The 16,662-nt window shown below is 36.8% G+C and overlaps 1 protein-coding gene across 1 annotated transcript; it reads left to right on the forward strand.

The window, feature by feature from the left end:
• Positions 1-1,512: 1,512 nt before the first annotated feature.
• GCK72_023866 (uncharacterized protein) lies at positions 1,513-5,613 on the forward strand (the record flags this gene model as incomplete). The annotated part of the gene is made up of 3 exons (XM_053735599.1): positions 1,513-1,584; positions 3,120-3,289; positions 5,523-5,613. 3 exons carry the CDS (start codon positions 1,513-1,515, stop codon positions 5,611-5,613), a joined length of 333 nt encoding a protein of 110 aa, XP_053579165.1.
• Between the last annotated feature and the right edge of the window lie 11,049 nt (positions 5,614-16,662).

The raw sequence follows: 16,662 nt of genomic DNA on the forward strand, positions 1-16,662 counted from the left end.
ATCAGTAGGATTTTTTCATGTATATTACAGCTTTATTTTCATTGTTTTTTGAGCTGATTAGTGCACAGTTCTAAACTTTTATTTGATATAAATGCGACAAGTTAATCTGAGCACTTTACTTTTTTTGATGCACATAACGGATTAAGTTTTTTTTTCTATTATATTCGTTCGCTCTTTCTCTCCGATGAAGTTTGAGTAACTCAAAAAAAACAGCTGAATTGATGAATGCATGATCATACAATAGGCGGATATTGTTGGTGACTAAAAAAAGTAGAATAATAGTAGTAGTAGCAGGGAGCCACAGCTATTTTTAATTTTTCAAATTGATTAAGTCTTGACTCGTTATGAATTCCATTCAACGCCTCCCTCCGCCATTTTTTTCTCATCTTCATATCTTCCTTTTTGCTATCTGAATCCAGTCCAACGCCGCGTAGCCACCTCTCTTTATGTCATTAGATTGAATTCATGCCATTGGGTGCTCTTTTCATGCTGCCGACTTTTCGATCGCTGTCTTCGTTAATTGCTCTCCCGCCTTGTCAACTGAATTTTTGAATATCGAAAGGGCCAGGACACACGACTAATTGGTCAAATTAGACGGACCCTCTGTAATCGTCGGCACTAGATTTTGCCTCTCCTGTCCAAACGCTTCATCTCGCTTTTTCAACCCTTGTTGTCTTTTTGCTTATTTATTTAGGTATAGAAATAGTCATATTTTGTATATTGCATCTCATAATATTCTCTAGTACAACGAATGAGGCGAGCAGCTTTACGTAAGGTTAGGTGAAAGTGCCAAAACTGGAAATAAACGCTTTACAATTCAAAATTTAATTAAAAAAAAAACTATTTCCGTCTCTAATCCTCCCTGTAGAGTTCAAGTGTCAATTTTTAGAAAATTATTGACCATGGAGCCACGCTTCAAAAACTCTCACCCAGGTTTTTCTATTTCATCGAACCCCCTCAGTATCTATTTCTGTTCACTGCAAAGTTGCAATGTATGGGCTTATTGAATTGCGCCTCAAAGGGCTAACAAAAAGGGAAGAAACTTACCTCGAAGGATTATATGGGTATTCGTGTGTTCTCTATCCCTACTCCAGAAGTGAGAAGAACTTGTTCAGAAAAAAATTCTTTGCTATATCGTTATTTGATATTATAATTTTTGATGCTCTTCGGATTGCATGAATGGCTTGTCTGATGAAGATGTTCTAGTCTCGAGAGATAGGTAAACATTTTGAGAGATGTGTAGGTTGTATACTTTTTTATAGTCTCACTTTCTTCTAGGGAAGATAATCATTTAGGATGACGTTCAAAATTTTTTTCGTACTAGCTATTTACAATCTAATTTAACTGTAATTAGCATTTCGACGGGTAACAAAGGACGCCGACTAATAAAGTGACACCATTTTTCAACTCCCGGCTCATTGACACTGACTACTGTAATTTAATGACTTCATACCGCCTTTTTTTGTATTTAACCCAAAGTCAGTCGACATAGTTTTCCTTTGCTTGAAAATTATGCATTTACTTTCATCTCCCGATATTCGTCGTCAGCGTCAAATATTGATCACAATGCGAGAGCTGAAAAAGGTATCCGTTGAATACTGAGCCAACTCGGCAGGTGAAAAGCAGGTGGAAATTGCTTTCAGTGCTACCAGGTCGTTAGAAATAATGTGGTAATCCAGAGGTAGCCAGAAAACTTTCAATCCCCAAATAATCAACATTTTCCGAGAAAATGAATGTTTTTAATCTGCTTCTGTAGTTGGTATCTTTTTCATAAACCAATTTTCTACAAAAATCTGAAAATGTTTGTTTTTTTTCTCACCACTTTCTTGGAATTTCTTTATTAAAAGTAAATTTTCCACAGAGAAGTTATGTCATCGTTCAAAATGAAAAAAATAACATTCTATTGAAATGAAACTGAATCATTAATCGAAAGAAGATAGATTGAGACGTACAACTTTCAGCATGAGTGAAGCAAGCCTCTGGATATAAGTTGTTTAGAGCAGTGTACAGCTTAGCCTTCTTGAAAAACGATACTTATTATTACGGATGAGAAAGTTCCGAGTTCAGAACGTATTTTTCATTAATTCCGTATTCCACAAGTAGTGTCTATTTTTTCAACCACTCCTCACTCTTTGCTCCAACGATGTCCCCGATTCTCTTAGATTTCAAAATTCCCACCTTACTGAGAGGTCGAATGAAAACAAACAAAAAAAAATTTGAAACAGCACCGCACCGTAGTTCTCACTCTCCTCTTCCCTACTCCATTTCAGATTGGTGCCGGTTAGACGTAACATGATGCTTTTTCACTAGTTTTCATTTTCTTATTCTTTCGGTTTCGGACCTAGTTCACCCTCCCGAGCTACTGGATTTGCATTTCACCAGTCTCGTCATTTAATCTTATACTTTTTAATATTTCCAAAAGTTTTCGACCGTTTTGTAACCGAATATTACAAGTACGTAAAGGTGCATTCAAACTTAGAATGCACATCAACTTGGTAAACGAAAACGGACCCTTGCGGACATAGGGAATTGGAGGAAAAAAGTTTTGTGTCGGGGTGGCTGCCGATATTTGCAAGCACTTCGTGCTCTTTCATTCTCTTTATTTCGATGGCCAACCGAAATCTCTTAACCATTGTTCAAAACTTGTAGAGCGGAAAAGGCGTGCGCTTCCAACAAAACGAGGAGAAACACGCCTACCTACTCTCGCATCACTTATGAATTTATATTCATTAAGTCCATAATTTTTTGTGTCTAAAATAAGAGAGAAGTAGTGTTTTCTGAGCTCCAGATTTGATTGCAGCAATTCTGGTGGCTTTTTTTTGTTTACATTTTTTTCTCGGACAAATCAGTGATTTCAATTCTAGAACTGTTACTAAATAGTGTAAAAAATGTGTGCAATGTTCTTCTCCTTTTCTCACTTTTCCAATAGTGGATCAGAAATATAAAGTTAAGAATGTAAAAACGAGGTTTGTAAAAACTGAATCATTTTGGTACTTTGCGTAGCAGATTATCACTTCGTTATCAGTGGAGTCCGGGATTATCCAACTGATTCCAGCTCTACCTCTACTGAAAATCTCCAACTCTTTTTCTGTTAACACTCACTAATCCAATATTTCCAGGCTGCCCGTCGGGCGTCAGTACTCGGTCGAACAGCTGCCGACTCGTTATCTGCTCCAGAAGCTGCATCGAGCAGCGAACGAGGAGAGCATACTAACAGTCGCTCTCCGTCGACCAGTTATTCCAGTTGCATCGACGACGAACGAAAGTTCTCCAGCCCTCATCGCAGAAGGTTAGTTCAAGCGTTTTAGATAGATTTTTTCTATATCATGAAAATCTATCTGTGGTCTGGGCAATCATGAACACATTTATAGATATCTGAAACTACCAAACCCCATATTTTCTTACGAAAATTTGGGAAACTTCACTACCTATGACTGTACCAGTTGTATTCAACGCAAAAAATTTGAAAACACTTTACGATATCATCTATCAAGCCGTTTTGGGAAGCTTAACATAGTCCGAATAGCCTCATATTTCCGAATCCGCGGTTCAATGTTCTAATCGTTAGGGCTTTTTTTCCTATATATTTCTGAGTTTCACCCAATGAAACGTTGGCTCATCCTGCCCAAATGAACATAAAGGAGGAGATGGAGGAAAGAGAGAGTTTTCACGGATTATTGGTTTTGAGGAGCCTTTCTTGACATTCGCCACGAAATGAAAATGAAAAAAATAAATGAGCGAGAAGACTCCATTAAACGAAAACCGGCACATCGGTCGCTTTCTTTTTGCCCTATCCTCAGATTTATGATGTACTTTCCTCTTTCGCCTCATCTTCATGATCTCTTTTTTTATACTTATTTTTTATCCATTAAGAGTTCCTGTTTCTTTTGTGTTCTATACTCAAATAATCGCTTGTTCTCATCATGAATATTTTCTTGAAAAGGGATTACTGAAAAGAAATTGCTAGTACGTTCCAGTCGTGGGCTGAACAAAATATGAGTGCGAGTGGGTTTCTAAATCTTATCTCCTTCATTCTCTCTGACGTCGATCCACCCTGTCTTACCAAACATTTCTAGTTATCTAAGAAATAATGAAGAGGTGGAGAAAGTCAAATGTCGAAATGTTATGCTTGAGAAATTTTTACCCGCACCGTTTCCCACATGTTGAGAAAAAATTGTTTGTCAGTTCTAATCAGGCAGAAGTTTCAAACGAAGCATGAGGAAACATCAGACTGAGACTGATACTATTTTATTTTGAAGTTATCATTCCTTCTTATCGATATTCATTATGCGTCCTGCTAGATCTAAAACTCCTGCTCCAGTCCGGAAAAAACAATCTACATCCAAAAGTCCAAAGAGCCCGCACCCAAACCGTAAAAAATCACCGGCGGCTCAACGTAAAAAGTCCCCAGCCCCCAATCGTAAGAAGTCACCGGCCACTCCTAAAAAAGGTCATCGTCCTCCTAAAAGGTGAAGCTTTTTTGAGTATCCTGCTAATTTGAGGACAATCATGCTTATTAAACTAAATTAGTTGCAGTGTAGATTAGTATAATTTTAATCAAAATTATGATACTGGTTTCACATAGCAAATAGTAATTCCAGGTTTGAAAGTTGACGTACAACTTTGAAATACTTTTCATCTAAAGAATATCCGGTTAAATCATTTGACATTTTGAAATGCAAATTTCTCAAAGAAATGTTTTAAAATTAAAGTATGAAATACTTATAAGGGCCAGTTACTAAACCTGCATAACAATTTCACATTGACAAATTTGAAGCAAGAAAATGGGAAAGAAGAGCAAGTGGCGCGCGGTAATCCCGCGTCGACCCGTTTTGGGGCGACGACCGCAAAACCCCCCGACCATTGATTGTCGTGTTCTTACTTTCTATTATACTCTTCTTTTTTCCACTATTCTTACCCTCTCAAATTTTGTCAGTCATGACTATTATATTCAAACTAGTAATTTTTTGTTATTCACTAAAAACTTAGGAAAATGGAAGACGAGAGCCATCCGTTGCTACCTCGTACAGAGGATGCTCGAATGTCCAGTGCACCTTTGCTGGGGTTAATTGGACCGGCGTTGTTTTTCGAAACTCCTCGAAGGTTAATAGAATAATTTCAAATCTTCAAACATTTCTGGGTGGATGGAATGGAGGACACTAATGATGAAAATAGATTCAGCGGGAATTCAAATGAATTATTCTTATATTCTTTCTGTTCACACGACTGGGATGTCATAGATTATGAGTCTTAGAGAATTAGCAGATTTCATTAACATTAATTTTTGGAAAATGTGGAATTGAGAACTTCGAAAGTGATTCTTGTATGGTCTTGAACAAAGTAGTTTTTATTATTTTAGTGTACGTTATATTATTCATTAAAAAAAGTGTTTCTACTGTGTATGTGATCTTTCATAGCAAAACTATTAAGAAACCGTCAGACCCATAATAAGATAAAAGGGAAGTTGTTAAAAAATTAACTTCGGATGTTTTGTTTTCCATTGTTAATTCTAACAATTTCAGAGTAGTCGATGTCAGCGATCATAAGACATGTGCACTGTTAATGACGAGGATGAAGGAGGCAAGTAGACAGCTGCCATCGCCTAGCCAGTAAGTCTTTTTTTTAAACAAAAAACGGTATTTAAAAGTTCAAGACACAATGATGACACTCAGGGAATATGCTTTGGGACCATAGTGTTCTTTTTTCATTTTTTCTTAAAAAGGGAGCAGCCGAAAGATGGAGAGGCGGCAGCATATCATAGTCTCGCTTTGCTCTCATCAGCTATATTTGTTGTCTCGCTTTGTGAAACGCTAACTATTGTTGAATGCTTTTTTGTGTCTGTCTGTGTGTACGTGTTTGTTTCTTTAGATCTGATTTGGTGTTTTTTCCATCTCTTCAAGAGATTTTGAATTTCAGAAGCAAGTTTCTTTCAAGTCACTGAGTCTAGCATATTTTACAAGTTGGTTCTCAAAATACATCTCCTAGTTATGTATTTTTCCATTTGTAGCATCATCAATACGATACCAATTTCCTTTCAAGACCATAACACCGGAAGTATAGACGCCCACTATTGGTTCCAAAATACTTTTCAAGATTCTCATCGTGGGATATATGTCAATAACTTCTTATAGCTCTTCAAAATTTTTGGACACCCATTGTACTTGAGTGTTATGAGTTTCCGTTTGCAAATCTTTTGAAATAGGAAAAATCAAGACCCTTCAATATTTTCCTCTCAAAAACCGAAATACGCGACCCATTGGTCATTCCTCATTCCTGGCCATTTACCGACTAGTCTCAAGCTTTCTTTTTTTCTTTTGACAAAATATGCTTCTCTTCGCTCTACGACCTGAATTTTGTTTCCTCATTTTAAGAAGTTGTTTTGTCAGCTTCTGAATATCCAGTATTCATCAAAAATTGAAAAGCAGACTCTACTGTCAACAAATAACTTCCACACAAATACGTTTAAATATATGTTAGAATTTCTTCCGTTTTCTTGCTATATATATATAAAGTCAGAAATCAAAAAAATAGAAGTTGAGACATCCGGAAATACGGATTTATTTCTGATAAATTAGAAGAATTGTGTTACTTATCGGTGTTTTGGAATAGTTCGTTTCATCGTCCATCGCCGTTGTGAGCAAGAGCAGAAGCAGAGCTCCCATTGCACAACGACGACGACGAATACGTTTTCTTCCGTTTCTTTTTCCGGCAATCTTCATACGAACCACTTATCCTTGCCTCCTCTTTTTTCACGCAATATTCATATTTCTCATCCAATATCTCAAAAACAATTAGTGGAACTTTTTTCGTGTCTTTTCAACAAGATAAGACGTGTTTTCAACTTGACATGTATTGTTTGATTTCATATCAAACCTTCTACCTATAAAGGCCAAAATTGAAATGACTTTAGATAAGGCATGAAATATTCTATTTGTTTAGTGATGCCGTCGAAAAAAGTATTTTCGAGATCTTTAAATTTTCTACTTCCGAATATAAGAATTTCTAAATATATTTAATTCATGGAGCGCCACCTCTGAGCAAATAACTTATTATTGCTATCTGTATTCATTTTCTAAATTCATAGACCCATCTTTTCTCAGACGTTTTTTTCCGTTTTTGACTCTTCGTTTCATCGTTTCCACCCACTTTTAGGGACCCTCTTTTCTTTTTTTTCATCTGCGTGCCGGTTCATAACCGAGTTAGTCGGCTCTTTTTTCACTCGTCTTTACTAATTTTGTTGCATTTTGTCACTAGAATTCAGATTATTTTCATTATTTTTACATTTCGTTCTCTGTGCAATATGCGTGAAAAGGAAAGAAAAATAGAAGAAATAAACCAGGATAAATCTAGGAAAATAAGATGAGAGTGCCCTGATAGGTAAACCCTTAGGGAGGTCTTTTTCAAAACGTCGATTGTGTTCGTTTGTTTGTAAACTGGTCTGAGAAAAAACTGAACAAATCAGGAGAATGAAGGCAATTACTTTTTTATGTTCCGCTGACGTTGAAGAAACCAATCAAGAAACCTTAGCGACTTAGAATTTCAGTATAGGTGTCCTTCGTCTTTTGAAACGACAAGATGTAAGAATGAAGGCTCTTTTCTTTCATTTCATGAATAACGTTTGCGTGTTCATCTAAACACCCTCAAATTCACATCACAAACGGAGCATCATTCTTGCTCACCTGGCGCGTCTAGCGCTACCAGCTCATATTCTTTGAGATCTCCATATCATTCTTAGCCTCAATTAGTTAGTTCATAGCGTGTGTGGGAAAAGAAGAAGTATGATCTAGGTCTTCTGCCACTTCTTGAGCTTTCCCGAAACAAGATACTACGCATTTTGGAATTTTCTTCCGAAACTTCTCTTATGTCTGTTTCTCTGCTCTACTCTACCAAACGAAATTAGTTCTTGCTTTCCTTTTTTAATCTTACGATGAGCAGTTTCCTTCCTTTTTTATGTTTTTCGTTTTTGGCATCAAACATTTGCACTGATTCGGTTTGTTGTTTTTTTGAAATTTAAGCTGAGTCCAGACAACGTTGTCTGAATTCAAATTCTTCTTGACATAAACGACTTTATAAGAATAAATGTTCTTCTAATTGTGTTTTGATCGTTTTTAGAATTGAATCAAACTTCTGTAATTTTAATTTAATATATTTGGTGACAAATAATTAACATCCATTCAAACTTTAAAAAGAATCAAAACGTCATATCAAAAACTACATCATAGAAATATGTGTTTAAGTTTACAGCTGTAACCAAGTAATCCTAATTTAATTCTAAAACCCATATGAGTGAGTCAAATAGTTTATGATAAGAGTATGTAAGCTATGGTTATTATCTACCATGGAAACGTGTTTCATTTTTTGCTAGTGATTTGTTTCAAATGTAAGTTTTTCGTTTGTTTTCAAACGTTGGATCAAATTTTGATTTTTTCTCAACTATTGAAACAGAAATTATCTGAATATTTAACACTCATTCTGTTAATTGTTTGATTTTAGAATATTACTCTCCAATTATAATTATTGTTCAAGTGTTTGATATCAGATAGACAGAGACTAAACGAATTTTGAAAGTCCTTCTGAAGAATGAGGTACTTGAGTAGCTCGATAAGTGCAGCATTCTCAAAAATTCTACTCCATGAGAGTAGGCGGGAGAGTAAACGACGAATAAATAAATTTGACGGGCCGTTTCCGATTCTATCCCGGCTTGACCGCATTTATTTTGTGATATATCATTCTGACAATCATTCGACAGGCATTTACTACCAATTATGTATGCCTTATTGTCAATGCCCCGCTTGCAATGTCTACGAAGTGTTTCATTTTCCCTCCTCGTTCTCCCTTCTCTTTTTTTGTTCAATGACGTCTCTGGTAGTGAATTTTTCTTCTTGAAAAAGAGCTCGTAGAAAATAAAAGAGAAACATGATTCTCTGATACTACCAAGACGTATTTTGATTTCGTTCCATTTCTTTCTGAGCTCATTCCCATTTTTTGAAGCACGTAGGTGGAGGTTCTTCAAATGCACGGACAAATCTCATATACAAAATTTTTATTCTGATGTTCGCAACGTAATTTTGCTAACGGAAACATATTTCCAACTTGAATGTTTTACGACAGTTCCTATTATCTTTTAAGATCTTTCGGCTTTCTTTGAATTTCTAAAATAGCTTTAAATAGCGTATAACACATTTTAATCAAACCCAATTCTCATTTCACGGCCAACCAAACTTTTTTCATTAGAACTCAACGCCGTATCTCAATTCTTGTATTGTTTTTGTTGTGTGGCCTTTTCTGTTTTTTTGGAGCAGCTCACAACACTGACACACGTTTTCTGCCCACGGAAAACATGCATTTTTGAAGAATTGAATTGTTCCTGGCTTCAAAAGTCTTTGAAACGAAATCATAAAACAATCGAAGTTCCCCAGATCCCAAACAAGTGTCCTTGTTATTCTTCTCTTGAGCCAATCAAATGTCCTAGGGCTTGTCTTGAATTTCCGTCGTTTTGTCAAATGGTTTTTTAGAGACTTGTCATTTGGTTTGTTTTCCTTACAAGTATAATAAACGTTTAGCTTCTTTGAACTATAGTGATATGGTTTTTTGATGTTTTTCAAAAGAGGGAGTAAATAAAAAGAAAGAATTATTGTTTCTGGAGTGAAAAAAATAAAGAAAGATGAGTGGTCCATAACCAATTAGCCGTTGCGTAGAGCCCTTTGTTCTCCCATTTTTTTGGAGAAAAAAGGAATATAGAATATATAAACGTTAACTTTTGCTCGTGTTTCAAAAGATGTGAACAATTTTCGTGTGTGTGTGTGTGTGTGTGTTCAATATAAAAAATGTATGCATTTTAAACTCATCTGATGAGTGCTCTGCTCTCACGGCAGAAAGAAATTCACGCCTTTCCGAGCACATTGAACTGAATTGAACTAAAGCAACTACATTGAATTGAAAAAGAAAGAAGAAGAAAAAAAAAGAACTTCGTTTTTGTTTTCCTTTTTCTTCTTTTATTCTTCTTTCCGTTTCTTTACAATTTTATTCTATTTTTTCCTTTCTAGATATATCTTCATTATTTCTTTCTTAATGCGGCGACAGAATACCAACCCGAGGCTGGGGTCATGTAATAAAAAAAGTCCGTGCCACAAATTTTTGTCTCCTCAAAGCTTCTTCATAATTTTTTTTCGGCCATCGCTAGCAAATGACCAGATGTCTAGTAGAGGATGTAATCATTTTTGCTTCTGGTACTTCTCATTTTTATTCCACTCACATTTTCTCTTCGAGTAGCCTTCATTTCTCCCAACTTCTTTTCTACTGACTTTTCTATTAACTTGATATTCAGATCTTCAAACCGTTGTCATTTTCTTCCATCTAAATGTCAACTTACGCCATGCGGCCTTGAGGTACAGCAGGAGCTGTGGAGCATATTGACTCCTGTATGGGACACGACGGTGATGGTGCCGCTGGCGCCAGTGGCTCAAAGCCGAATGGCTCAGTCACTAGGCTATTACCATCACTCGATCGTTTACAACCATGGATGATACCCATTGCTGCCTCGGAAATTATACCATCACCGATTCAGCCTAGAAAAATTTCCATCAATGATCGTCTTTTTGAAATTCGCACTCCAAGACCGGGTGAAATGATTAAAGAAGCGGTTCAGATGGCAGTATGGCCAGCTCTGCCGAGGTATGGTTTGTTTTAATAAAATAACGTTGGGATTCAACTAATTATTTTCATACGTAAGGTTACATTAAAAATTTCTGAAAAGTGTCAGTCAGAAAACTGAAGGTTTTGTCTGTCTTGCTTAACCATCTTTCTTCTTGAACTTTTTTAAAATTTTGCTCACGTTTTTGCTGTATCTGAATGTTAAAAACTTTCAACATGAATTTGTGACTATCATAATTTTTGTTCTGTTTCTGCATGTGCATTGTGTTTTTTTCTTGTTGTTGTTTCATCTCTATTTCTTAAATCAATGCATCACACCTATTTAGGGATACCACATATATCTATAGCATCGTTTTCAAAAGACGAGACATGAATATATGATCATGCTATTGAACACATAAACCCCAGAAAACGATTATTGTTCTGTTTCTTGGCGAGCATTTTTTCCCGTTCCAAAAATTTTTCGCTCATTAACTACAGTAGTAGCAAGATTGCGTTAGCAATAAAAAGAGACGATTTTAGAATAGAACGAAAAGGGGAGAGAAGGCCCTCTTTCTTTCTGTACCGACTGGAAATGCAGCAAATCGCGTCAAATTATACAATTGGATGATTGTTTTTGACACTTGCTCTCGTCCAGCTTTACCAATTTACTATCCCACATTTTGGCACCTCCAACCCATTGCATTCGGCTACTCACTAAGTGGTCCGAACCTTCTATTCTTCACTATTCATTCATTCTATTACTGTTTTCTAGCGAAATTATGGCTCCAGATTATAAGCAAGCGTATCGAAAACCTAATACATTCGCATTACTCTACTACAGTTATATGTGGAAGAGAAGAGATAGGTAAGGAGTATTTGGAGTCGGAAATCGATGTTCGAAATAAAATCTTTGAAATAAATATTTTTTGAAAAATGGAAATAACTGATTCTCACTTTCCGCTAGTTACACACGGATTTTAACAAGTATTGCTTAACTTTAGAATTTTGCACTTAACAAATTTTGTTCCCTATTTTCGAACTATTGAATTTATTTTTCTGGGTTCTAAAATACCTCGCTTTGTTCTGTTTTTTCTGATTTGATACAAATATGCATGATTTGAATTATTGTAGCGAATTTGCTATTCTGATTTGTGTCTTTTTCTGTTTTTATTTTCATATTTATTCTAGTATATAGCTCATTTCTATCATGACTCGCATTCTTTTGTAGTTCATTTCTCCGTATGAAATGTACATCTTTTGTTGAAAGTGAAAAAAGCTAACTTCAAGCCAGTGAACCGTGATACAAAGGGCCTAATTTTAGAGTAAACAAAGCTTCTTCACAAAAGATGTATTTCTGGACAGATTTTTTAGTAAAGTTGAAAAGTCAAAGGTGGTCTCAAAACACTAGGTTTTTTTTTGAAGACAAAAATGAAACTACATTTGAATGAAACTAATGAATTGAGACTTTAAAAACAGGTGAAATGATGAACTATGCATCTAACACACTAACTTTGTAAGACTAGATGATGTAATTGAGTTGATGAATGATGGGTAGATTTACAGTTTATTTCAAATTGATATAATGCTGACTGTTTTGCAGTTTTTGATCAGTTTTGATAATAATCCGTAAACTGTGCAATTATCAAGTTGAATTTATTAAGGAAATAATGTATTGTGTAAAAATGTCGGATTATACAGTCATAACTTATTCTCAAAGAATGAATCAACCCGACGATGAGTAAAGAATACGCACAAGAAAGGAAAATAGTTTATTTGATTATAAAAAATATTGAAACAATCATAAATAATAAGGACTAACCTTGGCATATGCTCTTGGCGTTTTATTGTTCTCCATACTTTAAAGCCGATAATGACGAACAAATTTTTTCTGAAAATTATATAGTCATTAGTTATAAGGAATGATACCTGACTATCCTTATTCAACCACTGAGCGATTTTCAGAAATTATGCATTCAATCACTTCTATCGGGTGAGAACTTCCCTGACGAAACATTTTTGAATTTCGTTCCAAGCACTTTGTACGAGTTCCCATGTGCACGTGGAGGGAGAATTGTAAAATTTAAGATTGATATCTTTTTCCACGTTTCGAAGTCTCCCGGGACTTGTTTCGGTCGTTGTGGTTAGCGGAAAACTGAAGCGAATAAAATTTTAGGATGGCTAAAGAAAGCCAAGAATTTTATAAAAGCGAAAAACAGGATGTGATTATGAGAGAGCAAAAATAGTTTGAATAATGCCTAAAACGGTTAACTAAAACAAAGCAAATGAGGATATGAGATGTTATGGCGTGGACTGGTAGAGAGTTAGAAGGGAAGAGTGTGTGTGTGTGAGTGGAAGAGAGGGGGGCAGATTTATAAGCGGTGAGGGACACTTTTTGTCTTGATTCTTTTTTGACGGTGAAGTGCGTGCTGCATGTGGCGTGCCGAAAAGGGGCGTCCTTGATTATTAAGATGTTTGAAGGAATGTTTATACATATCTATATATTCGTGTACATCCTTCCAATGAGTGACTTAGTCGTTTGTACCCTCCCCTTTTCGCCTATAGCGTCGTTGTCGGGAGAGCTGCCAACAACTAGCCACTGCATTTCCTTCTTCTCTTTTCTCCCTCTCCTATTGATCTCGCCTACTCGACGACTCCCAAGTAAGACTTTGACGTGGACACCCGCCTCCCATTTTCAAAAACTCGCGAAACCCAGCCCCCCGTGGATCAGCGCCTCACTCAGTTATCCTCCCTCCCAGAGAGCTGCAGCAGGCAACAGCAGGTCCCCACCCGTCTCACCACGAACCGCCATTATGCACACCATCACATGCGGGATAGTCCGTCGGCCAAGATAGGACACTACAGGAATCTGTCCCCCCAGCGATGCTGGGAATAGACCAGATTGCAAGGTACTTTGTCTTCCTCCACTTGACCTCTGCCCCCGAATTGACATTAAGACAAATCACTAATGTTCCCCCTCTTTTTATGCACCCCCTTCTTCCATCCTACTGTGAATTTCTTGCATGATTCATTATTTATGTTGTGATTCCTAATTTTTCTGGTCAGACTAGGTTTTCTGAATCCACTTTCCCACGTTTCAAATCAGTTCAGATTTTTTGGAAAAGTAGGTACCTACAAAACAGAAAACGAAAACCTTGAAACCAGAGTCTTATTTTGTTGTGAAATCCGTTTTTTCTTGTGTTCAAATTAGATTGAGTAACTCAATTCACTCACTCACCCAGTTCTGAATTTTTTTCTCGTTTCTAATCAAATCAAGTCAAGTTCCCACTGACCGGTTTGTTTTTTTATTCTCAAAATCTCAAAATTCTAAATACTACAGTATACTAAAAAAAATATAATCCCTGAGTGTCATCGTGTCAGAATAATATCAAAAAGTTTGAAATTCGAATAATATGCCGAAATATGTGATTACTGTACCTAACCTATATAAATTTTCAGACTAGCTGCAGAAGAAGCCCGAAGAGAGCAGAAAGCAGAGTCTGGCGCGTTTGTCCGGAAGACAACACTTTCATCAAATGCACCTGTCAAAGAAAAGGTTAGTTATACAGATCCTTGACGATCTTTTTCCGTTTTTACGCTATTTTTCAAAAAATCCCGTAAAACTTTGTCTTTCTGAAACATAAAAAATGTTCCCAGTCACCAAAGGTTACTGTAGGACTCACTTCCAAAAAAGTTTCGGTTTTTCAAAAACGAAGAAACCTTTGACTTTTAGTAGAAAACAATTTCCTCCCAACCGTGGTCCTCGGTCAGATGCCTGGGTCCCTTTTAGTTTTTCTTGCATTTCAATTTTTGCCGTGTGTGTATGTAGGGAGACGTAATCAACAGGCGAGTCCGTCTAATTAAATTTTCTTTCATATTACCCGAGAGCAGGGCAAAAAGGCTCGTGTTTCTTGTTGCTTGTGCCAAGCACAACGTTTCAAGGCTAACGTCCCGCCAGAAACAGAAAACGAAAAAAAGAAGGTCCCCGGAGCACAAGAAAGGCGACTAGTCAATGAGAAATTGCAACACACTTCACTGTTAAACTCTTCCGTCTTTCATCAAAATCAAATCTGCTAGAAAATAACTTACAGTCTCAGTAAGCGACCCAGACAGACCACTCTCGAGAAAATTAATTTGCAGGGAAAAACACTTTTCTCAATTTCTAAACCACCATCATTAATCTAGAACCCTTTCATTCTCTAATGACATGTCGTTCGTTTCTCACATTGTTTTTGCTTTCAATTGAGACAAATGAGATTGACAGAGGGAAAATAATGACGATGATCACCATCATCGATAATCACTTTACATGTCATTTGGGAAAGAGCATTTTTAGATATAATACATGACAGATTATCCAGATTTTTTCGCGTGTTCAATGCCAGCCCCCGTCATTTCTTTTCGTTTTCGAATAATCTGGAATTCTAAAGAAAAAGAGTCACGCATTCCATCCTCCATCCGAATCCAAAAATCTTCCTGGTTTGAAACACAAAAAATGTTTTTATATAAAAAGGTAGTGGCCACCTCGCCACTTTTCCCAATATCACAAGAAACCAGAATATTAATGAATAATGAATAAAAAGTGGGTGTATTTGACTGAAGTATGTACATATTTTTGTTGAGATCCTTAGCTCTGCCCACCGAAAGGAGAGAGATGAAAAAATTGTAGTGACCACCAGGACCGGACGTGATTGACTGCACCTATACTTATGTGCCCCTAAACTAGATTGAAACTTTCCGGTTCAACTGTTTTGGTGAACGAGTGAGAAACCGTCGGCTGTACATATTTGAAATGCACTTTTGCCCTCACTTTTCCGCGTTGAAAAATTGATGAGCCCTCTGTTGCATTGGTGCCGCAAGTCGTTTTGTCGCCGACAATGGCATTCATTCAAGTGCAAAAAGCTGACGGATGTAGATGATGATCCATTCAGCGCGACAGCGGCGCCCGAGGCCGTTTTCCTTGTCGTCTTGCACAAAACATTGTCAACGTGTTCTTTTGTTATTCAAAAATGTGTACGTTTCGACACAGTGTGCTCTAGCATAACATGAGGAGCTAAAAAACCCAGTATCGTTGACAACTTGCTTATGCATTTGAGATGAAGGGCATTTTGTCTTGAAAAGCCCTTTCGGTCGACTCGCTAGATTCCGGGGGTATTGGGTAGAAATGCTGACTCCATCCAATTTCTTTTCTGAAATTGAGAATAATTATCTACGTTTCTCATCGGAAACCGTGTGTTGCTTGCATCTAGAAAAAGGTCACTCTCTTTCTCTTTCTTTTCATTTTGCTCCTTTTTCGTTACGAAATGCTATAACAAGGAGCGAAAAAGAGACGGAAAGAATGGGCGGCCAATGATGACATGAAATTCTAGAAGTTACTAGAAATTGAAGGGATGGGTGAAAAATAATACCAGCACGTTGTGTTAGAAGGTAGCATCCAACAAGGGACTGAAGCCCATTTTTCTAATCGTCTTTCCCGTCAAACACTGGGCCGAAAGAGCACTGAGAGGAGACAAACAAGTCCGGAAAAGAGGCCGTCTGCATAATATAGACAACATCCTGTGCTGAGGTGAATTTCAATGAGGGAACTTCCGTCCGAGACCTGGGAGTGTCAAGAGAACAGCTGTTCGGGATTGTGATGATTCATTCAACATGGTACATTCAACACGGAAACATGGTTTATTGGACCGATTTGTAGTTTCTACTCTTTGAAAGAGCACATGCAAGAAGGTGCATTTTCTGTGCTCTCCCTCATCTTCTAACGTCGAAAACGTTTTGCTTCTTGACTTACATCAGATGCATTTTAAGTTCCCAAGGGAACTTTTTGCGCTGCATTCTCGCAATAGTGTTTATCAAGAACCATAGATAGTAGTGGAAGACGGGGACTAAGACTTGAATTCCGGAAATTTCTGAAATATGGCGATGCTCATGGAATTGTTGTGTTCGAAAATGCAATGGACGACTGAAATTATTGTTCCTCACTAGTAAAGTTGCTTTAATGATTGGTATCATTGAATATTATATTTTGATACA

The sequence above is a fragment of the Caenorhabditis remanei genome, chromosome X (assembly GCF_010183535.1).
Source record: "Caenorhabditis remanei strain PX506 chromosome X, whole genome shotgun sequence".
NCBI lineage: Eukaryota > Metazoa > Nematoda > Chromadorea > Rhabditida > Rhabditidae > Caenorhabditis > Caenorhabditis remanei.